At 45.6% G+C, this 25,321-nt stretch overlaps 1 protein-coding gene across 2 annotated transcripts in view; it reads right to left on the bottom strand.

Moving 5' to 3' along the window:
• Window positions 1-18,082, bottom strand: part of LEKR1 (leucine, glutamate and lysine rich 1) — a 249,753-nt gene extending 231,671 nt beyond the window's left edge. For both annotated transcript variants that reach the window (XM_038747014.1, XM_038747042.1), the window contains exons 1-2: window positions 18,047-18,082; window positions 10,150-10,240 (exon numbers count right to left, since the gene is read on the bottom strand). In XM_038747014.1, coding sequence (XP_038602942.1) covers window positions 10,150-10,197 — 48 coding nt within the window. In that variant the 5' untranslated portion in view covers window positions 10,198-10,240; window positions 18,047-18,082. The remainder of the gene's footprint in view (window positions 1-10,149; window positions 10,241-18,046) is intronic.
• Between the last annotated feature and the right edge of the window lie 7,239 nt (window positions 18,083-25,321).

The raw sequence follows: 25,321 nt of genomic DNA on the forward strand, positions 1-25,321 counted from the left end.
ATCTGCCCTTCCCTTTCCACCTGTACTGATAAAAGATTAGTACAATCACTCATCCTATCCCGCCTGGATTACCCAGCCTCCTATCTCTCTCCGCCCCAATTCATACTTCACTCCGCTGCCCAGATCATTTTGCTACAAAAACACTCAGGCCATGCCTTCCCACTCCTCAAAAAACTCCAGTAGTTGCCCATCCACCTCTGAATCAAACAAAAACTCCTCACCATTGGCTTTAAAGCACTATACCACCTTGCCTCCTCCTACCTCACCTTGCTGCTCTCCTACTACAACCCGGCCCACACTCTTCACTCCTCTAATGCTAGCCTTTTCCCTGTATCTCGTCTACCTTGCTGCTGACCTCTCGTCCACGTCCTGCCTCTGGCCTGGAATGCCCTCTCTCCTTAAATCGGACAATTACTCTCCCCACCCCAGCTTCAAAGCCTTATTGAAGGCATATCTCCTCCAAGAAGCCTTCCTGGACTAAATTCTCCTTTCCTCTTCTCCCATTCCCTTCTACGTCGCCCTGACTTGCTTGCTTTGTTCTTCCCTCCTACCAGCCCCAGCACTCAACAATAATAATGGCATTTATTAAGTGCTTACTATGTGCAAAGCACTGTTCCAAGCGCTGTCTACATAGCAGTAATTTATTTATATTAATGTCTGTCTCCCCCCATCTAGACTCTAAGCTCATTTGTGGGCAGGGAATATATCTGTTTTTTGTTGTATTGTAATCTCTCAAGCACCTAAGCACGGTGCTCGGCACACAGCAGTTGCTCAATAAATACGATCAAATGAATGAACGAATAATTAGAATAGTGGCACAAGGGAGATATGATCTGTCTGGAGCAGTGAAAGCTAGCGGTATCCCAGGGTCAGGCTGGAGGGGAGGCCTTCTCTCTTCTCCTCAGCAACCCCAAAGGCCTGGATAAAAGTCACAAAATCCTGGGTTGGATTCAATCCAGTTCAGCCCATGAGTTCCAACGTGGCCTGGATTTCCCTGTTTTGGCCTTCTTGGCAAGCAATCAATTCATCAATAGTCTATATCGAGCACTTACTATGTGCAAAGTACTAAACTAAGTGCTTGGGAGAGTACAACAAAATTAGCAGACATATTCAGTGCTTAGAACAGTGCTTTGCACATAGTAAGCGCTTAACAAATGCCATTATTATTATTATTATTATTATTATTATTATTATTATTATTATTACATTCCCTGACCATAACGAGCTTACAGTCTAGAGGGACAGACATTAATATAAATAAATAACTTGTAATATAGAATTTAAAGAAATGTACGTAAGTGCTCTGGGATTGGGGACGGGGCAGATATCAAATGCCCAAAGGTCACAGTCCAAATGGGGAGAGCGAGTCGGAGGAAAAAAGGGCTTAATCAGGGAAGGCTTCCTGGAGGAGATGTGACCTCAGTAATGCTTTGACGGTGGACAGAGGAGGATTTTAGACTGTGTGTCCACTGTTGGGTAGGGACTGTCTCTATATGTTGCCAACTTGTACTTCCCAAGCGCTTAGTACGGTGCTCTGCACACAGTAAGCGCTCAATAAATACGATTGATTGATTGATTGATTGATTGATTTGGCATCTTTAGAGGGCGAGGGAATAGTGACTCCCAGAGAGCCTAGTAACTGTGGCACTTTCAAGCATGTGAGAAAATCCCTGGACACTGACTGGGACTCTAAATCCCAGCATCCCTAAGACAACTGCAAACGTATGACTCAGTTTCCCTTAGAAATCAAGTTAGAACTCTGTCTGTTGAGTTTGGCCCAAGAATTTCAGCCCTTGAAGAATTCTAGGCAACCAATTAATGGCTTCACTGAGCCCTTCAAGTTAGCTTATTACCACGCAGATTGGCCATTACTCCTTCTTCCTTCTTCATATCACTGTTTTGTGTTTCTGCTTTTCGGGGGCGGGAGGGGTTATTGGTACCAGCGCTTAGAACAGTGCTTTGCACATAGTAAGTGCTTAATAAATGCCATTATTATTATTATTTGTTAAAGGCTTACTGTGTACTGTACTAAGCGCCGGTATAGATACAAGCTAATCAGGTTGGACACAGTCTCTGTCCCGCATGGGGCTCGCAGTCTTAATCCCCATTTTACAGAGGAGATAACTGAGGCCCAGAGAAGTTAAATGACTTGCCCAAGGCCACACAGCAGACAAGTGGTAGAGCCAGCATTAGAACCCAGGTCCTCTAATTCCCAGGCCCTTGCTCTTTCCATTAGGCTATGCCGTTCTCAAGAGTTAGTCTATCAAAGGGATTTTCACATAATCAATAACCACAGGTATTTAACTACTTCAAATGGTCAAAGCCCTAAACTAAGACCACAAGGCATTCACAGTCTAAATGTGGAGGACAAACCTCTAGGCAAAAACAGGTCAGGTGAAATCAGATAATTCAGGAACAAGAAAACAACAGTCATCGTCCCTCCAGGGCGGGCAATCCCGATCAAATTGCCAAGTCCTCAAATTGCTAAGTCTTTCCCAAATTTGACGGAGAGGCCTAACTTGGACAGACTGGGAAAGCTGGTTTTTTCCCCCATGAAGATAGGCAGAAGAAGGGAGGAAGCCCTGGTCCTTTGACTGTTTCTGGCATATTGTCCAGCTTGGGGGGTCACTGGATTACTAGGGAAGAAGAGTGGCCTAGTAGAGGATGGTTCTGAGAGTCGGAGGACGTGGGTTCTAATCCCGGCTCTGCCACTTGTCTGCTGTGTGATCTTGGGCAAGTCACTTCCCTTCTCTGTGCCTCAGTTACCTCATCTTTAAAATGAGGATTAAGACTGTGAACCCCACGTGGGACAACCCGATTACCCTGCATCTACCCCGGTGCTTAGAACAGTGCTTGGCACATAGTAAGCGCTTAACAAATACCATCATTATTATTATCATCATCATCATCATCAATCGTATTTATTGAGCACTTACTGTGTGCAGAGCACTGTACTAAGCGCTTGGGAAGTACAAGTTGGCAACATATAGAGACAGTCTGTACCCAAAAGTGGGCTCACAGTCTAAAAGGGGGAGATACAGAACAAAACCAAACATACTAACAAAATAAAATAGAATAGATATGTACAAGTAAAATAAAAAAATAAATAGAGTAATAAATATGTACAAACATATATACATATATACAGGTGCTGTGGGGAAGGGAAGGAGGTAAGATGGGGGGATGGAGAGGGGGACGAGGGGGAGAGGAAGGAAGGGGCTCAGTCTGGGAAGGCCTCCTGGAGGAGGTGAGCTATTATTATTGTCCGCTGTGTGACCTTAGGCAAGCCATTTAACTTCTCTGTGCCTCAGTTACCTCATCTGTGAAATGGGGATTAAGTCCATGCTCTCTCCTCTAAGCCACGCTGCTTCTCGCAAGCACTTGGGAGAGTACAACGGAATTAGCGGACACGTTCCCTGCCCATAGCGAGCTTACAGTCTAGAAGGGGAAGAAGCAAGGAGCATTCGCTCAAACGGGAGAGATGAGGCAGACGCAAAAATGCACTTAGCAAGTGGTAAAGAAATAAAATAGGACAGGTTCCTCAGCATGTAAATGGCTACGAATTTCTGGCCAATTAAGACTTCACTTCTCTGGCCTTTTCCATGACGCCTTTTAGACTGTGAGCCCACTGTTGGGTAGGGACTGTCTCTATGTGTTGCCAATTTGTACTTCCCAAGTGCTTAGTACAGTGCTCTGCACATAGTAAGCGCTCAATAAATACGATTGATGATGATGATGATGATGACACGGAACAAGGCGAGTGGCTCACGAGTCAGAAGCGGAATAAGTCGGAAAATCTCCACAGACAGTTTCACTAGCTATATAGTAACTGTTGTAAATGGCCTAGGATGTGATAGGTGGGAATCCATTCGGAGATGGGAGTCTCATCCTTCATCTCCTGGGCAGATTTGGAAGCCAAAAAATGTGCCAAAAACAAAGCATCCGGTTCCCACGAGCCCCACGGCTCCCATTTTAAAAGGATTCTCCATCCCGGCCAGACGTCACACTCTGGGCCTCCCTTGCTGGTGCTCCTACGAAATATTACCGGACCGACATGTTTCCTGAACCGACTTCAAACCACAAAGCCGGGAGGAGCGGTGACGCCGAGACAAATCTTGGCCAAAAAAGGGAGCAGTAAACTGGATCTTGGGCTGTGGTCCTGACTTGGGAAATCAGAGTAAGGAACTCATTAGGAAGTTGCAAACCAGAAGATCTGTGACTGGACGGGAATTTCAGGGCTAGAATCTGAACTGGCTCTCAGAACTGTCCGTAGTCTGCCATTCTCCACAGCCAGACGGCCGGTACAAATATTTAATTTTACAGTAGTGATCAAAGTGGTCACCGCCACCCTATTCTGTAGACGTTCATGAGGCCACAGGTGTTGAATGGGTGTCCACTCTACCCACACCCGTCCTGTTTTTATCACTTGATTGATATCATCAATCGTATTTATTGAGCGCTTACTATGTGCACAGCACTGTAAGCACTGATTGATATGTCATGAAGGAATTTCTGTCTCTATATGTTGCCAACTTGTACTTCCCAAGCGCTTCGTACAGTGCTCCGCACACAGTAAGCGCTCAATAAATACGATTGATGATGGTCTTCTGGCCAGAGCAAATTTTCAAACTCTGAATTTTCACCCCTAATTTCACACACGATTCTTTACACGTTTTTTTTCTTCATGCCTTTTTCGCTGGGAAATTTCTCATGACTCATTCAGGGAGATCCTTCTGAGCAAAATGCAGAGCATGAAAACACAGAAGTCCCCCAGAGCACGTGTGCAATCCGTGGTATTTGCCGAGCGCTCACTGTGTGCAACACCACTAACGCAATCCTGTACGGAATGAGGTTTGAGTTGTCTATTAAAATTAAAATTTGACGTTAAGCAGCAGGAGGAGCCGGGATTAGGACCCACATCCTCTGAGTCCCAGGCCCTTGCTCTTTCCGCCAGGCCACGCTGCGTTAGCACCAAACTGTCCGCCAACCTCCCGGAGGATAAGCTCGTCTACTTGGTTCCATTTTCCTCTGTTTTGTCAACTAGTCATCTTTAAACACAGCCGAGTTCAGCGACAGCTTTCCGCTCGCTTTTTGAAGTTTTTGCTTGGCTCCGTAAAAGCGAGTGCTGGCTGGAAAACGGCAATGGTCTCCTCCAAGCCTGTCAGGCCCTGTTATGATTCTAGTGCAGCTGAGCAATTTATAGTCATCATCATCATCAATCGTATCTATTGAGCACTTACTGTGTGCACAGCACTGTACCAAGCGCTTGGGAAGTACAAATTGGCAACATATAGAGACAGTCCCTACCCAACAGTGGGCTCACAGTCTAAAAGGGGGAGAAAGTGCTCAATAAATGCCATTAAGTTTGCATGTCTTCTAGTGTGTCCGCTTCAAGAATCACTCAGTTAATCATATTTATTGAGCACTTACTGTGTGTAGAGCACTGTACTAAGCACTTGGGAGAGTACAATTTAACTGAGTCGGTAGATATATTCCCTGCCCGTAACGAGTTTACATTCTAGAGGGGGAGAAACACATTAATATACGTAAATCATTTACAAATACGTACCTAAGTGCTGTGGGGCTGAAGGAGGGGTAAATGCGTTTAGCGACTCTGCGAGTTCCAGGGGGTAGATTGCGAATTAATCAGGTTGGACAGAGTCCCTGTCCCACATGGGGCTCACAGTCTAAGCAGGAGGGAGTAGGATTTAATCCCCATTTTACAGATGGGTAACTGAGGCACGGTGAAGTGACTTGCCCAAGGTCACGCGACAGACAAGTGGCGGAGCCGGGATTAGAACCCACGACTTTCTATCTCATTCTTGGCCCGTTGTGATTTAAGACGGCCCTAGGGGAGCTGAGTATATTCTCATACCTGCTTCCAAACCTCTTGTTAAGTCCTCAAGCATGGCTGCACACAACAGATTGAATATTAAACACTTTGAATAAAGTGACATGAAATGGCTATTTCTTCGGTCTCTTTGACAGCAAATCCATTTCTGAGCTGGGGTGCCCATTAAATTAAGATAAATAAAACTGTTCCACGGCAACACTGAATTGTTTTTTCACCTACAGTAAAGAAAGGAAGGAAAATAGATTCTCCATCAAATAATGTTTGTGGAGCATGTTTTATTTAATAGAAAATTGACTGATGGTGTCTGCACAAGACTTGCCCAGGTTGAGAAATGATAAAAATATAATCCTAAAGTGTGTGCACGTATGTGTGTGTGTGTGCACTCAAATAAGAAATTACTGAATGAAATTCACCTTCACAAGCCCAACTATACTATATATGCTCACACAAAGATTTTGCTGCTCTTCATAATTTTAACAGAGAAAAGTTTTGCTATTTGGTTGGAAAGGGGAGAGGGAATTGAGTTTACTGTAGCACTCAAACATCTCAATCACAATCCACACCGTCAAAATTTCACTACCTACAATATAAATGGATTGTGCTTAATACGTTGGTTATGATATATACCATTATTTCCCTGCTTATAAAAATATTTCTCATTTCTTCAAATTTTTTAAGTTAGCCACATGGCAAACTTAAAATACCAGATGACGTAACCATCCTTATGGCCACCCGTTGTTTTGGAATGGCTGGATTGGTTGATTTCAGGTTTAATCCTTTTCCAAATGCTTGAACAGACTCAGATTCACCCAATACAAATTCTTCAAAAATCTTTCTTTTTTTTTTGGTATTTGTTAAGCACCTTCTCTGTGCCGGGCACTTTACTAGGCGCTGGGGCAGACACAACCCAATCAGGTTGAACATAATCCCTGTCCCACCTGGGGTTCACAGTCTTAACCCCATCTTCCAAATGAGGCAACTGAGGCTCCGGGAAGTGAAGTGACTTGCCCCAAGCCACACGGCAGAGAATGGCAGAACTGGGATTAGAACCCAGATCATCATCATCATCATCAATCGTATTTATTGAGCGCTTACTATGTGCAGAGCACTGTACTAAGCGCTTGGGAAGTATAAATTGGCAATATATAGAGACGGTCCCTACCCAACAGTGGGCTCACGGTCTAAAAGGGGGAGACAGAGAACAAAACAAACATACTGACAAAATAAAATAAATATTTAATATAAAATAAAATAAAATAAAATAAAATAGAATAAAATAGAATAAAATAAAATAAAATAAAATAAAATAAAATAATAAAATAAAATAAAATAAATAAATACCCAGATCCTTCTGGCTCCCAAACCCATGCTCTAGCCACTAAGCCAGGCTGCCTTCTCATCCTCCTTCACAGATGATATGGAATCGTACTATATTGAAGCAGCGTGGCTCAGTGGAAAGAGCACGGGCTTTGGAGTCAGAGGTCATGGGTTCGAATCCCGGCTCCACCACATGTCTGCTGTGTGACCTTGGGCAAGTCACTTAACTTCTCTGAGCCTCAGTTACCTCATCTGTCAAATGAGGATTGACTGTGAGCCCCAGGTGGGGCAACCTGATCACGTTGTATTCCCCCCCCAGCGCTTAGAACAGTGCTTTGCACATAGTAAGCGCTTAATAAATGCCACTATTACTATTATTATTATTATTCAAATCCACCCGCATAAGCTGCTATGCATTTTTTATTTGTTTTTGAGTGTTTTCGTGCCTGGGAGTGTTGGCTGGTCCAGTCAAAAGATGGGAGCCCACCCTGCGGCGAACAGCAATGGACGTGGGAGTGGGGCAACCGGGGTGGGAGGCTGGCCGGTGATGAGCGGAGGAGATCTGGCTCCCATTCCTGACCAGTGAAACCAGTGAAAGCCCTTTATGCAGAAGGACTGCGTGAGGAAGATGTTTTGGCCCTCCATGCGGTGAAGACAGCTGGGGGGCCTGCGGTTGGACTCCAGACCCGGCTGGGAGAAGGAAACCGAGGTCGAGCGAGAGGAGGGGGCCGAGTCGATCACTCCCTCGATTTAACCCGGCCTGCAAGGCAGCAATCAATCAATCAATCAATTGCATTTATTGAGCGCTTACTGTGTGCAGAGCACTGTACTAAGCACTTGGGAAGTACAAGTTGGCAACATATAGAGACAGTCCCTACCCAACAGCGGGCTCACAGTCTAAAAGGCAGCAGGAGAAGTACACCCCTTTGGCCGGGGAGATCTGGAGAAAGCCGAGGGACATAAGGCAACTCACTCCAAGCAGGGCCATCGATTCAAGATGGGAGGACGTTTAACGGTTACAAATTCCACCGTTCAATCTGACTCTCCTGAAACAATCCCAATCGTGCCGGGCTGCAGGAGTCTCAGGAGATGTTGTCTGCACAAGACTTGCCCAGGTTGAGAAATGATAAAAATATACCTACCTCTACCAAATATCTCCTTGCCCTGTGGAAAGGGGGGGCATCCACTCTAAGCGTTTAGTACAGTGCTCTGCACACAGTAAGTGCTCAATAAATACGACTGACTGAAGAAGGCAAATGCTACAGGTGTTCCCTAGTTAACCAACACCTTCCACCTCATCCCCTCCACCCCAATAATAATAATGATGACAGTATTTGTTAAGCCCTTACTATGTGCCAAGCACTGTTCTACGCACTGGGGTAAAAACAAGGCGCTAAGATTGTCCCACGTGGGGATCACTGTCTTAATCCCCATTTTACAGATGAGGCGACTGAGGCACAGAGAAGTGAAATGTCTTACCCAAGGTTACACAGCAGACAAGTGTTGGAGCCAGGATTAGAACCCATGTCCTCTGACCCCCAAGCCCATGCTCTTTTTTTTTTTTGATGGCATTTATTAAGCGCTTACTATGCGCAAAGCACTGTTCTAAGCGCTGGGGAGCTTACAAGGTGATCAGGTTGTCCCACGGGGAGCTCACAGGCTTAATCCCAGACTGAGCCCCTGAGCCCCTTCCTTCCTCTCCTCCTCTCCCCCGTCTCCATCCCCCCATCTTACCTCCTTCTCTTCCCCACAGCACCTGTATATATGTATATATGTTTGTACATATTTTTTACTCTATTTATTTATTTATTTATTTTACTTGTACATATCAATTCTATTTATTTTATTTTGTTAGTATGTTTAGTTTTGTTCTCTGTCTCCCCCTTTTAGACTGTGAGCCCACTGTTGGGTAGGGACTGTCTCTATATGTTGCCAACTTGTACTTCCCAAGCGCTTAGTAAAGTGCTCTGCACACAGTAAACGCTCAATAAATACGATCGATTGATTGATTAATCCCCATTTTACAGATGAGGGAACTGAGGCCCAGAGAAGTGAAGTGTTTTAGTTTTGTTCTCTGCCTCCCCCTTTTAGACTGTGAGCCCACTGTTGGGTAGGAACTGTCTCTATGTGTTGCCAATTCGTACTTCCCAAGCGTTTAGTACAGTGCTCTGCACATAGTAAGCGCTCAATAAATACGATTGATTGATTGATTGATTGATTGAAGTGACTTGCCCAAAGTCACACAGCTGACAAGTGGCGGAGCCAGGATTTGAACCCATGACCTCTGACTCCAAAGCCCGGGTTCTTTCCAATGAGCCACGCTGTTTCTCTATGCAATAGCTGCTATGCAGTGCAACAGCAGCTGTCCAGAATCAACTTAATGGGAGGGGGAGGATTATTATTATTATTATTATTATCGCTGTTGTTATTATATTTGTTAAACATTTACTATGCATCAAGCACTGTTCTAAGCACTGAGGTAGATACAAACTAATCAGTTTGGACACAGTCCCTGTCCCACGTGAGGCTCACAGTCTAAGTAGAAGGAAGAACAGGTATTGAATCCCCATTTTACAGATGAGGACACTGGAGGCCCAGAGAAGTTAAGTGAGACGCTCATGGTCACACAGCACACAAGTGGCAGAGCTGGGATTACAATCCAGGTCCTCCGACTCCCACGCCTGTGCTCTTTCCAGTAGACCAAAGTTGCTTCTCTGTAGTTCGAGTTCATGGAACTCCTTCCAATCAATCAATCAATCAATCAATCAATCGTATTTATTGAGCGCTTACCGTGTGCAGAGCACTGTACTAAGCGCTTGGGAAGTACAAGTTGGCAACATATAGAGACGGTCCCTACCCAACAGTGGGCTCGCAGTCTAGAAGACTTTGGGCAATTCCAAGGAATTCTTTGAGTCCACGATGATGGCTGGAGTGAATAATTCTGCAGTCCCATGACTGCATGGAATACTGAATCCTACCTTTTGGATTTCTTCGGGTAAAGCATGCACGGGGATGTGACGGTCCATGTTCTTTCCAGATGCACAGGGCAGAAGCCCGAGGTTGAGTAACCTAAAAATGGTAAGGATTATATTCCGTCAGAATTGGAGTAACTTGACAACAAAAATGACAAAAAGTGCTTGGAGATCCACTTGGGAATAAACACGTTTTTGCTACACAGATCTCTAGTAAAACAGGGATTAGGTTCTGGATGAATCCTGCACTAAAGGATATCAATCAGTGGTATTTACTGAGTATTAACTGTGTTAGCAGAGCACTGTACTACACATTTGGGAAAGTAGTCATGTTGTAGTACCTACACCTAGATGATACATCTCTAGACTATAAGCTCATTATAGGCAGGGGATGTGCCTGTTTATTGTCACATCGTACTCTCCCAAGAGATCAGTACAGTGCTCTGCACACAGTAAGCACTCAATAAATATGAATATGCATGCACACAGCTTTCTTCCAACTTTACATCATGTTCCACCCATACGTGTGTTGTTGGAGGAATGCTCTCTATTTCCCCCAAAAATTGCATGCAAAAATGTGAAGTAAAAGCACATTTTATGGGATCACTGGAGGTATTAAAATTCTTTTAATTATCAAGTCTCCAGAAGCTATGTCAACATTGAAAAATTCCAGTAGGGAATGTTCACAATTATATCATATTAACCCAAGAATTAACATTGGAGAAACTGTAATCTTGGCTAGGATTTTAATGTGCCCACTTTCCAAGGTACTCTTCCTTTTTAGTCCCTTTCACAATCTTTCTTGGGTGGTTTCCTACCCAGTTCTATATAGTAATTTCTTTTTCCCTCCTAGGATTTGACATAATTAATTCCAATAACATATTTAGATGCGATGTCATGTGCTGCTTTCATTGGCTTTTGAGCCTCTGCATCATTGAATGCATACTGCTATTTTTGGGGTTCTACTATATATATACTATATATATATAGTATATATATATATATGTATATATATATGTATATAGTATATATAGTATATACTATACTATTATAGTATATTAATACTATATTAATTATAGTATAGTATAGTATAATATAGTATAGTATAGTATAGTATACTATATCAATACTATATTAGTATATTAGTGTATATATATATATAATAATGATGGCATTTGTTAAGTGCTTACTATGTGCAAAGCACTGTTCTAAGCGCTGGGGGGGATACAAGGTGATCAGGTTGTCCCATGTGGGGCTCACAGTCTTAATCCCCATTTTACAGATGAGGTAACTGAGACTTAGAGAAGTCAAGTGACTTGCCCAAGGTCACACAGCAGACATGTGGTGGAGCCTGGATTCGAACCCATGACCTCTGACTCCAAAGCCCGTGCTCTTTCCACTGAGCCACGCTATATATGTATTTTATAGTAATAATAATAATAATGATGGCATTTGTTAAGCGCTTACTATGTGCAAAGCACTGTTCTAAGTGCTGGGAGGATACAAGGTGATCAGGTTGTCCCACGTGGGGCTCACAGTCTTAATCCCCATTTTACAGATGAGGTAACTGAGGCTCAGAGAAGTTAAGTGACTTGCCCAAGGTCACACAGCAGACATGTGGCAGAGCCGGAATTCAAACTCATGACCTCTGACTCCAAAGCCCATGCTCTGTCCACTGAACCACGCTGCTTCTCAATATGATTTTAATATAATTTAGTTTAATAATATAATTTTAATATTAAGAGCTCGAGGCACAGTATGTACTAAGGATTCAAGATGTCGTCTTCATTTTAAAAATGAGGCTAATAATAATAATAATAATAATTATGTTGGTATTTGTTAAGCGCTTACTATGCACCAAACACTGTTCTAAGTGCTGGGGGGGAATACAAGGTAATCAAGGTTGTCCCACGTGGGGCTCACAGTCTTCATCCCCATTTTACAGATGAGGGAACTGAGGCCCAGAGAAGTGAAGTGACTTGCCCAAAGTCACACAGCTGACAAGCGGCAGAGCCGGGATTAGAACCCATGACTTCCGACTCCCAAGCCCGGGCTCTTTCCACTGAGCCACGCTGCTTCTCTTACGCCAAATCTCATCACAAGGGGTGAGGAACAAGAACAGTAAAGAGTAAACCGAAAGGAAAAACAATGAGAAAGGGGGAGAAAAAGGAAGATCTAGTGAGGAAGCAACAGAAAAAAGCATCTATTTACACACATGCAGAAAATAACATTTCTACTCCCCCCAGTTTATTGGGATATTGCCACCTGCTCCACCCCTTCTGAGAAAGTAGCATTATAAATGCTACTTTCCCTTCCCCACATCACCTGTATATACGTATATATGTTTGTACATATTTATTGCTCTATTTATTTTACTTGTACATATCTATTCTATTTATTTTATTTTGTTAGTGTGTTTGGTTTTGTTCTCTGTCTCCCCCTTCTAGACTGTGAGCCCACTGCTGGGTAGGGACTGTCTCTATATGTTGCCAACTTGTACTTCCCAGGCGCTTAGTACAGTGCTCTGCACACAGTAAGTGCTCAATAAATACGATTGATTGATTATAAATAGCACAACCCTGACCTCAGCATATCTGGCACCTCATTTATGTGTTTACTAATCACCATTTCCAGAAAGAAGACTCACTCTCCACTGAAAATACGACTGCCATTAACACTGGTTTCTCTCCATCCCCCCCATCTTACCTCCTTCCCTTCCCCACAGCACCTGTATATATGTATATATGTTTGTACATATTTATTACTCTATTTATTTATTTATTTATTTATTTTACTTGTACATATCTATTCTATTTATTTTATTTTGTTAGTATGTCTGGTTTTGTTCTCTCTCTCCCCCTTTTAGACTGTGAGCCCACTGTTGGGTAGGGACTGTCTCTCTATGTTGCCAATTTGTACTTCTCAAGCGCTTAGTGCAGTGCTCTGCACACAGTAAGCGCTCAATAAATACGATTGATTGATTATAAATAGCACAACCCTGACCTCAGCATATCTGGCACCTCATTTATGTGTTTACTAATCACAGTTTCCAGAAAGAAGACTCACTCTCCACTGAAAATACGACTGCCATTAACACTGGTTTATGTGTTGTACAAGTTTAGTAATATAAGGATTGCTGGTCTAATTTTTCAATGGGAAAAACAGCGTGGTGCAAGTGTTATACAACTTGAGTAATATACGGATTACTATTTTAATTTTTAAATAGAAAAAAAAACCAAACATGGCCTAGAGGAAGAGCACAGGCCTGGGAATGAGGGGACTTGAGTTCTATCAATCAATCGATCAATCAATCAATCGTATTTATTGAGCGCTTACTGTGTGCAGAGCACTGTACTAAGCGCTTGGGAAGTACAAGTTGGCAATGTATAGAGCCGGTCCCTACCCAACAGCGGGCTCACAGTCTAGAAGGGGGAGACAGAGAACAAAACCAAACATATTAACAAAATAAAATAAATAGAATAGATACGTACAAGCAAGAAGCAGCGTGGCTCAGTGGAAAGAGCCCGGGCTTTGGAGTCAGAGGACATGGGTTCAAATCCCGGCTCCGCCACCTGTCAGCTGTGTGACTTTGGGCAAGTCACTTCACTTCTCTGGGCCTCAGTTCCCTCATCTGTAAAACGGGGATGAAGACTGTGAGCCCCCCCGTGGGACAACCTGATCAACTTGGAACCTCCCCAGCGCTTAGAACAGTGCTTTGCACATAGTAAGTGCTTAATAAATGCTATCATTATTATTATTATTACTTGCCTGTTGTGTGACATTGGATGCGTCACCTAACTTCCCTGTGCCTCGATTCCTCACCTGTAAAATGGGGATTCAATACTTGCTCTCTGCCGGGAGCTTCATGTGGGACAGGGACTGTATCTGACCTCATTATCGTGTTTCTACCCTTGTGCCTAGTACACTGTCTGGAACATAGTAAGCTCTTAACAAATATCACAATTGTTTTTATGAAATAGTTACTTCATCTTGAAGGAATCAACCTCGGAAAAATCTGTTGGTGCAAACACATACTGAATTGAGCCATTTACCTAGCAAAGGTGACAGAAAGAAGAAAGCACGTTAAAGCTACCGATATTATGGTTTTGCTAGCATAAATGGGAGCCCGTTGTGGGCGGGGATTTTCTCTCTTTATTTGCTGTATTTGTAATTTCCAAGCTTTTAGTACAGTGCTCTGCACACAGGGCGTGCTCGATAAATACGATTGAATGAATAAATATTCTGCATAGGCTGTAATCAAGGGGACGGTCCTCTCCGTGGCACGAATCTAGGGCTACACTTCATCACTTATGAAAAATTACCAGTAATCATCATCATCATCATCATCAATCGTATTTATTGAGCGCTTACTATGTGCAGAGCACTGTACTAAGCGCTTCGGAAGTACAAATTGGCAACATATAGGGACAGTCCCTACCCAACAGTGGGCTCACAGTCTAAAAGGGGGAGACAGAGAACAAAACCAAACATACTAACAAAATAAAATAAATAGGATAGATATGTACAAGTAAAATAAATAGAGTAATAAATATGTACAAACATATATACATATACACAGGTGTGGGGAAGGGAAGGAGGTAAGATGGGGGGATGGAGAGGGGGACAAGGGGGAGAGGAAGGAAGTAATCAATCAATCAATGGCATTTGTTGAGTGCTTACTATGTGTAGAGCACTGTACTAAGCGCTTGGGAAAGTACTGTTGATTCTGATGGTATTGACACCTGTCTACTTGTTTTGTGTTGTTGTCTTGTCTCCCCCTTCTAGACCGTGAGCCTGGTGTTGGGCAGGGACTGTCTCTGTATGTTGCCGGTTTGTACTTCCCAAGCGCTTAGTACAGTGCTTAGCACACAGTAAGCGCTCAATAAATATGAATGAATGAATACAACAGAATTAGCAGACAGGGAGTCGTAGAAGCAGCATGGCTTAGTGGAAAGAGCTCACCTCCTCCAGGAGGCCTTCCCAGACTGAGCCCCTTCCTTCCTCTCCCCCTCGTCCCCCTCTTCAACCCCCCCTTCTTACCTCCTTCCCTTCCCCACAGCACCTGTATATATGTATATATGGTTGTACATATTTATTACTCTATTTATTTTACTTGTACATATCTCTTCTATTTATTTTATTTTGTTAGTATGTTTGGTTTTGTTCTCTGTCTTCCCCTTTTAGACTGTGAGCCCACTGTTGGGTAGGGACTGTCTCTATATGTTGCCAATTTGTACCTCCCAAGCGCTTAGTACAGTGCTCTGCACATAGTGAGCGCTCAATAAATACGATGGATGATGATGATGATGAAAAAGCCCGGGCTTGGGAGTCAAAGGACTTGGGTTCCAATCCCCGCTCCGCCACTTGTCTGCTGTGTGACCTTGGGCAAGACACTTAACTTCTCTGTGCCTCAGTTACCTCATCAGTAAAATGGGGGTTAAGACTGTAAAGCCCCACGTGGGACAACCTGATTGCCTTGTACCTACCCCAGTGCTTAGAACAGTGCTTGGCGCATGGTAAGCACTTAACAAATACCGTAACTATTTATTAGCGCTACCGCTTGTGGGCTATTTAGCTTATTTTTTGGTAAGGATTTGAGAAAGGGATGGCTACTGGGCTGGAGATTATTAGCATCCCCTCCCCTCCTGACTCCAGGAGCAGGATGCTTCAGTCACGCTTTAGTTATCGGCAGAATGGACTGCATAGTCATAGCTTTTACTTCGGCAACACTTTACAAACGTTTAAATAATAATAATAATAATAATAATGGCATTTGTTAAGTGCTTACTATGTACGAAGCACTGTTCTAAGCGCTGGGGAGGGGAAACAAGGTAATGAGGTTGTCCCGTGTGGGGCTCACAGTCTCAATCCCCATTTGACAGATGAGGGAACTGAGGCTCAGAGATGTTAAGTGACTTACCCAAGGTCACACAGCAGACGTGCGGCGGAGGCAGGATTCGAACCTATGATCTCCGACTCCAAAGCCTGAGCTCTTTCCACTGAGCCACGCTGCAAACACAGCAATGCCTTTAATCTGGGTAATTTCTTTAGGGGGATAATGAGGGCTTTCTTTGCGTGAATAATTGTGGTTTTGTTAAGTGCTTATTATGTAGCAAACACTGTCTGTATTCATTCATTCATTCAATTGTATTTATTGAGCACTTACTGTGTGCAGAGCACTGTACTGAGCGCTTGGGAAGTCCAAGTTGGCAACAAATAGGGACGGTCCCTACACCGGTTTTCCCGTGGGCGGTGAACGGGGATCAATCCATCAATCAATCGTATTTATTGAGTGCTTACTGTGCGCAGAGCGCTGTACTTAAACACTTGGACAGTAGAAGAGAGTTGGTGGAAATGTTCCCTGCCCACAACGAGCTTACAGTCTAGAGGTCTGGATACTCTAGCCCCCCCGGTTGGCTTCAAGTCACCGGGAGATGCCGAACCCCTGACGGTGCCCGTCAGGCCCCCCAGGTCAGCTTCTGGGCCACCGGGAAACCCGGCGGGACCAAACGTTTCCGGGAGGGGGAGGAGGGGGAGGGGGAGGGGGACGGGGAGAGGGGGAAAGGCAGGAAGAGGAGGGGGGGGGAGGGGGGAGAGGAGGAGGAGGGAGGGGGAGGAAGAGGATGGGGAGGAAGGGGGGGAGGAGGGAGGGGGAGGAAGAGGATGGGGAGGAAGGGGGCACAGAAGGAGGAAGGAGGGGGAGGGAGGAAGGAGGGGGAGGGAGGAAGGAGGGACAGAAGGAGAAAGGAGGGGGAGGGAGGAAGGAGAGAAGAGGGGGAGAGGAAATGAACAGGAAGGGGAGGGGGAAGAAGAAGGGGGAGAGGAAGAGGAGGGAGAGGAACAGGAGGGAGAGGAAGAAGGGGGAGGGGAGGGGGAGAAGAACGGGGGGGGAAGAACGGGAGGGGGGAGGGGGGGAAGAACGGGAGGGGGGGAGGGGGGAGGGGAGGAATTGGGAGGGGGAGAGGAAGGGGAGAGGAAGAGGAAGGGGGAGGGGAGGGGGAGAGGAAGGGGGAGGGGAGAGGAAGAGGGAGGGGAGGGGAGGGGGAGGGGGAGAGGAAGAGGGAGGGGAGGGGAGGGGGAGGGGGAGGGGGAGAGGAAGAGAGAGGGGAGGGGAGGGGGAGGGGGAGAGGCAGAGGGAGGGGGGGAGAGGAAGAGGGAGGGGAAGAGGGAGGGGAGGGGGAGGGGAAGAGGGAGGGGAGGGGAGGGGAAGACGGAGGGGAGGGGGGAGGGGAAGAGGAAGAGGGAGGGGGAGGGGGAGGGGGAGGGGAAGAGGGAGGGGAAGGGGAGCGGGAGGGGAGGGGAAGAGGGAGTGGAGGGGGAAGGGGGAGGGGGAGGGGAAGGGGGAGGGGAAGGGGGAGGGGGAGGGGAAGGGGGAGGGGAAGAGGGAGGGGAAGGGGAGCGGGAGGGGAGGGGAAGAGGGAAGGGGACAGTTAGGGGGGAGAGGAAGAGGTGGACAGGAGGGGGGAGAGGGAGGGGAAAGGAAGAGGGGGAGACGGGGAGAGGGGGAGAGGGAAGAGGGGGGAGAGGGAGGAGGAGAGGGAGGAGGGGGAGGAGGAGAGGGAGGGGAGGAGGGAGGAGAGGAAGATGGGGGACACGAGAGGGGAGAGGAAGAGGGAAGGGGAAAGGAAGAGGGGGAGAGGGAGGGGAAGAGGGAAGGGGAAAGGAAGAGGGGGCAGAGGAAGAGGGATGGGGACTGGAAGAGGGGGGACAGGAGGGGGCAGAGGAAGAGGGAAGGGGAAAGGGAGGGGGAAAGGGAGGGGGAGGGGGGAGGGAGGGTCAGGGGCATGAGCAGGGAGCGGGTCTGGTGGCGGGGGGGGCGGGGGGAAGGAGAAGGAGGAGGAGGAGGAGGAGGAGGAGGAGGAGGAGGAGGAGGAGGAGGAGGAGGAGGAGGAGACGGCCTCACCTCCGCCACGGCTCGGCTCCCTCCCGAACGGCTTCCCCGGTCACCTAGGCGACGGCGCGGGGGGGGGGCGGCAGGTCAACGTCAGCGCGTACTGACGCGCGGGCGGGCGGGCGGGCGGGCCGGCCGGGTGACGTCAGCGCGTAGCGGCGCGGGGGCGGGGCCACCCGGCACCGCCCACGCCCCACTGAGAGCGCGCGGGCCTGCGGCGCCTCACGTCAGCTCCTCACGCCCTCTCCTCGTCCTCTCCTCGCCCTCACAGCTCCCGCTACATTCATAATCATCATCATCATCATCATCATAATAATAATAAGGATGTTTTGTTAGTATGTTTGGTTTCGTTCCCTGTCTCCCCCTTCTAGACTGTGAGCCCGCTGTTGGGGAGGGACCGTCTCTCTATGTTGCCAGCTTGGACTTCCCAAGCGCTTAGTACGGTGCTCTGCGCGCAGTAAGCGCTCAATAAATACGATTGATTGATTGATTGATAATAATAGTATTTGTTAACCGCTGACTATGCCCAGGGCACTGTTCTAAGCGCTGGGGGAGATGCAGGGTAATCAGGTCCCACATTGGGCTCACAGTCTTCATCCCCATTTCACAGATGAGGGAACTGAGGCCCAGAGAAGTCAAGTGACTGGCCCAAATAATAATAATAATAATGGTATTTGTTAAGCACTTACTATGTGCAAAGAAAAGCACTGTTCTAAACACTGGGGAGGGTACAAGGTGATCAGGTTTTCCCACGGGGGGCTCACAGTTTCCATCCCCATTTTACAGATGAGGGAACTGAGGCCCAGAGAAGTGAAGTGACTTGCCCAAAGTCACACAGCTGACAATTGGTAGAGCCGGGATTTGAACCCATGACCTCTGACTCCAAAGCCCGGGCTCTTTCCACTGAGCCAAGAGGCCTTCCCAGACTAAGCCCCACCTTCCCTCATCTCCCACTCCCTCCTTCATCCTCCCGACTTGCTCCTTTTAATTCATCCTCCCTCCCAGCCCCACAGCACTTAATTTATGTATTTATATTAATGTCTGTACCCCCTCCCCACCCCAAGACTGTAAGCCTGTTACGGGCAGGGAATATGTCCGTTTATTGTTATATTTCATACTCTCCCAAGCATTCGGTACATTGCCCTGCACACAGTGAGCACTCAATAAACGCAATTGACTGACTGAATCTCCCTGGAGAATAATGAAAATCATTCATTCAATCGTATTTATTGAGCACTTACTGTGTGCAGAGCACTGTACTTAGCACCTGTAAAGTACATTTCAGCAATAGAGAGACAATACCTACCCACAATGGGTTTAGGGTTTACAGTTTAGAAGGGAGGAGACGGGACATCAAAACAAATAATGATATTTGTTCAGCGCTTACTATATGCCAAATGGTGGGGTAGATAGAAGACAATCAGATCCCACATGGGACTCACAGTCTAAATAGGAGGGAGAGCAAACATTGAGCATGTGCCTGAGGAATTTGCACTGATAGTCTAGGCTGCAGAGTCCTCCCTCTGGGCTGGACAACTAATCTATTTATTTTGTTAGTATGTTTGGTTTTGTTCTCCGTCTCCCCCTTTTAGACTGTGAGCCCACTGTTGGGTAGGGACTGTCTCTATATGTTGCCAATTTGTACTTCCCAAGCGCTTAGTACAGTGCTCTGCACACAGTAAGCGCTCAATAAATACGATTGATGATGATGATGATGATGATATGGTGTGTACTAAGTGCTTACTGTGTACCAAGAACTGGGGTAGATACGAAACGATCAGATCCCACATGGGACTCACAGTCTAAGTTAGGAGGGAGAGCAGGCATTGAGCATGTACCTGAGGAGTTTACACTGATAGTCTAGACTACAGAGTCCTCCGTCTGGGCTGGACAACTAATAATAATAAAAATGGTGTATACTAAGTGCTTACTGTGTGGAAAGAGCCCGGGCTTTGGAGTCAGAGGTCGTGGGTTTGAATCCCGGCTCCACCACAAGTCTGCTGTGTGACCTGGGGCAAGTCACTTAACTTCTCTGAGCCTCAGTTACCTCATCTGTAAAAATGGGGATTAAGACTGTGAGCCCCATGTGGGACAACTTGATCACATTGTATCCCCCCCCCAGCGCTTAGAACAGTGCTTTGCACATAGTAAGCGCTTAACAAATGCCATTATTATTATTATTATTATTATTATTATTATTATTATTATTATTATTATTACTGTGTGCCAAGCACCGGGGTAGATACGATACAATCAGATCAGCCACGGTCCCTATCCCACCTGGGGCTCTCACAGCCTAAGAGGGAAGCGCAACAGGTTTTTAATCCTCATTTTATCAATCGATCGCACTGAGCGTTACAATATAACAGAGTTGACGGCCACGTTCCCTGTCCTCAAGGAGTTTACAATCGAGAGGGGGAGGCAGACATTAAAATAAATAAATAAATTGCGGATCTGTACCTAAGTGCTGTGGGGCTGAGGGAGGGATGAATCTAAAGGGTGCAGATCCAAATGCTAAAACTGAGGGACAGAAAAATTAAATGATTTGCCCAAAGTCACACAGCAGGCAAGTTGCAGAGCTTGGATCGGAACCCAGGTGCTCTCACTCCTAAACCTGTGCTCCTTCCATTATCATCATCATCAATATCAATCGTATTTATTGAGCTCTTACTATGTGCAGAGCACCGTACTAAGCGCTTGGGAAGTACAAATTGGCAACATATAGAGACAGTCCCTACCCAACAGTGGGCTCACAGTCTAAAAGGGGGAGACAGAGAACAAAACCAAACATACTAACAAAATAAAATCAATAGGATAGATATGTACAAATAAAATAAATAAATAAATAAATAAATAGAGTAATAAATATGTACAACCATATATACATATACAACCATATATACATATATGTATATATGTATATATCCATTAGGCTAAACTGCTTTTCATCTCCTTTTCCCCTTCCTTCCATCTCCCCCTCCTTCCCCTCTCCATCCCCGCCGCCTTACCTCCTTCCCTTCCCCACAGCACCTGTATATATGCATATATGTTTGTATGTATTTATTACTCTATTTATTTATTTTACTTGTACATATCTATTCTACTTATTTTATTTTGTTAATATGTTTGGTTTTGTTCTCTGTCTCCCCCTTCTAGACTGTGAGCCTGTTGTTGGGTAGGGACTGTCTCTAGATGTTGCCAACTTGTACTTCCCAAGCGCTTAGTACAGTGCTCTGCACAGAGTAAGCGCTCAATAAATACGATCGATTGATTGATTGATTGATTCGCCTTACCCAATCCTAGGCTGGATGTCACCTTGTCATCCCCCTGAGCACTTATGCATCCAGTTTTATTCTGTTTATGTACATAGCCTTATGCTACTTATAATCTTTTTTAAAGTCTATCTGTCCCACTAGATTGTAAACTGGAGGGTAGGGAAATTTCTGCTTTCCTCTACTCTTCCAAACACTTGGTAGGGAGTTTACCAGAGAAGCAGAGTGGCCTACATTGGGCAAGTCACTTCACTTCTAAGTGCTTTCGTTCCCGCATCTGCAAGGTGGGGATTAAGAGTGAGAGCCCCATGTGGAACATGGACTGTGTCCAACCTGATTAGCTATCTACCCCAGCGCTTAGGACAGTGTCTGGCACATAGTAAGCCCTTACCACGAAAAAATTGACCATCAGTATGCGCCCCAGCTTTAGACAGAGCACTGCACTAGGTAATTAGGAATATACTATAAAATCAATACCAATAGTTTCTATTAAGTGCTACTGGGCCGAGCACTGTATTATGCGCTTGGAAGACTATAATGGAAGTAAAATACATGATTCCTGCCTTCAAAAAGTTTAATTTCTAGATAAACCCAATATCCCAATTTGCTTGTATCCACCCCAGTGCTTAGAACAGTGCCTGGCACAAAGTAAGTGCTTGACAATCAATCAATCAATCGTATTTATTGAGTGCTTACTGTGTGCAGAGCACTGTATTAAGAGCTTGGGAAGTACAAGTTGGCAACATATAGAGACAGTCCCTACCCAACAGTGGGCTCACAGTCTAAAAAGGGGGAGACAGAGAACAAAACCAAACGTACTAACAAAATAAAATGAATAGAATAGATATGTACAAGTAAAATAAATAAATAAATAAATAGTGTAATAAATATGTACAAACATATATGCATATATACAGGTGCTGTGGGGAAGGGAAGGAGGTAAGATGGCGGGGATGGAGAGGGGGATGAGGGGGACAGGAAGGAAGGGTTGACAAATACCATAATAATAATAATTATCATTATTATTATTAATAAACTGTCCTCAAGGATCTTAAATTGTAAGGGATAGCCTGCCTAAGCAGTGCTGCGAGCCACGGCTCAGCCAGCATTTTGAAAGGACCAGCCCTCCGTGCCCCAACCTGCTCTCCCAACCCACTCTTACTCCAACTTCTTCCACCCTTCCCCTGAAATTTTACAGAAAGAGACGCAACAACCTACTCACGGGTTGGCAAAGGTGTGAAGAAAGACCCCCTTATCGGCCTGAAACAGGCCTGACAAAGATCAACGCCTGTGCTGAAGGAAAGGGAGTTCAGATAACCATCGTTTAATGGTATCTGTGAAGTGCTTACTATGTATATCAATCAATCATATTTATTGAGCGCTTACTGTGTGCAGAGCACTGTACTAAGCGCTTGGGAAGTACGAGTCAGCAACACATAGAGACAGTCCCTTCCCAACAGCGGGCTCACAGTCTAGAAGGGGGAGACAGAGAACAAAACCGAACATACTAACAAAATAAAATAAATAGAATAGATATGTACAAGTAAGATAAATCAATCAATCAATCAATCAATCGTATTTATTGAGCGCTTACTATGTGCAGAGCACTGTACTAAGCGCTTGGGAAGTACAAATTGGCAACACATAGAGACAGTCCCTACCCAACAGTGGGCTCACAGTCTAAAAGAAAAATAAGTAAATAAATAGAGTAATAAATATGTACAAACATGTATACATATATACAGGTGCTGTGGGGAAGGGAAGGAGGAAAGATGGGGGAGATGGAGAGGGGGACGAGGGGGAGAGGAAGGAAGGGGCTCAGTCTGGAAAGGCCTCCTGGAGTACAATAATATATGTATATGTATATTATGTGCCAGGCACTGTACTAAGCACTGAGGTAGATAGAAGATAACGAGTTTGGACACAGTCCCTGTCCCACACAGGGCTCATAGTCTTAAACCGCATTTTCCAGATAAGATAACTGAGGCCCAGAGAGAAGTGGAGTGACTTGCCCGAGGTCACATAGCCGAAAAGTGGCAGAGCCAGAATTAGAACCTAGGTCCTTCTGACACCTAGGCTTGTACTCTATTCACTAGGCCATACTGCTTCAGGGAAGGGTTGCCTAGTGGATAGAGCACCGTCCTCAGCGTGGTTTGGCTTCCAGAAGTCTCCGTGGCTTTCCAGACACGGCTCTCCAGTGTACCCCCTCTGTTCGCGTCTTATTTCGTCGATCGTACTTATTGAGCGCTTACTGTGTGCAGAGCACTGTACTAAGCGCTTAGAAAATAATGACTGCCCCCAGAGTCTTATTTCCAAAGTGGAAAAGGGAAGAAAAACAAGCAAGTTCCCAGGCTAAAAAGATGGACGGGGATGGGGGGAAGGGGGGCGGGACGTGGTGTGAGATTTCTAAATTAACTGCATCGGAAATTTCACTGAGGACTGGGGCTTGAAACCCAGTCAGATACCAGAAGCACTCGACTGAAACTCAGCGGGAACGCCTGATCGAAATTCCATCCGCTCACTTGTCATGATGTCCGTTGCTGAGGACGTGCAGAAGGGGAAGTAACGTAATTTGCCGGGGTTATCACGCACAAGTCCCGCATCCTGCCCGGACCCTGACTAAGCCTCAGCACAATCAAAGTGGGGGATGGATTGGCTAAGGCAGAAAAGTCGTTCCTAAGACTTTTCATAATAATGAAATAATGATAATAATGAAATAATGATAATAATGATAATAATGACGGTATTTATTAAGCGCTTACTATGTGCACAGCACTGTTCTAAGCACCGGGGAGGTTACAAGGTGATCAGGTTGTCCCACGGTGGGGTGCTCACAGTCTTAATCCCCATTTTACAGATGAGGGAACTGAGGCCCAGAGAAGTTAAGCGACTTGCCCAAAGTCACACAGCTGACAAGTGGCGGAGCCGGGATTAGAACCCATGACCTCTGACTCCCAAGCCCGGGCTCTTTCCACTGAGCCACATTGCCACCCCGAGGTCATGCCCTCAAAGCTGATTGGCGGGTGATACAGGCAAAGTCATTTTTCCGGTCTCCTGCCTCTCTATAGCTACACAAATCCCTAAAATCCAGCTTTTGCCAGCTCCTCTAGGAAGCGGAGCAAACTCCTTGGCAAGCTTTATCCATGACATCTTTTGCAACTGGGTTGGGTTTCCTTGCCAAGGGAACCTGGAAACCAGCTTGGTAGCCGGAGACTTCGCATCCACATTAACGCTGAAAGTGGGAGGTAGGAGGGATCTGCCAGAAATTAATCTGTCCCGCAGAGAGATTTTAGGAAATCGATGTGACGACCGAGAGCGAAAACTGTGCTGAGGCAATAATACGTGCTTTATTTCTAAGCTCTCCAACATGAATTGTACTGCCCTCGGGGAACTGTTGTTCTAAAAAAAGAGATAAGGCGTGGGGTATGTGTACCTTTTTCATTTTCCTTTTTCTCTGGAAAGAAGAGGGAGACTATAGGAGGAAGAGAAGAAATAAGGGAGCAGTTGGCAGTCAAAAGGTGATACACAAAGGACGCACGAAGGAATATTCCATCTGGGCCTCGTTCCCAAGGAGTTAGTTCCTAAACTGGGATTCGATCCCAGGAGTCCTGATTTCAACCCATCAGTGGTATTCATTGAGCCCTTACTGTGTGCAAAGCATTTTAATCAATCAATCAAATTGTACTTATTGAGCGCTTACTAAGTGCAGAGCACTGTACTAAGCACTGGAGCGAGTACAATATAATAGAGTCGGTAGACACTTTCCTTGTGAGCCCACTGTTGGGTAGGGACTGTCTCTATATGTTGCCATCTTGTACTTCCCAAGCGCTTAGTACAGTGCTCTGCACACAGTAAGCGCTCAATAAATACGATTGATTGATTGCAGTCTAGAAGATGAGCTTAAGCATTTGGGAGAGCACAATAAAAGAGTTGGTAGACATGCTTCTTGACTACAATTTCCAGTTATCTGGAAAATCATCATCATCATCAATCGTATTTATTGAGCGCTTACTGT

The sequence above is a fragment of the Tachyglossus aculeatus genome, chromosome 1 (assembly GCF_015852505.1).
Source record: "Tachyglossus aculeatus isolate mTacAcu1 chromosome 1, mTacAcu1.pri, whole genome shotgun sequence".
In the NCBI taxonomy this organism is placed as follows: Eukaryota; Metazoa; Chordata; class Mammalia; order Monotremata; family Tachyglossidae; genus Tachyglossus; species Tachyglossus aculeatus.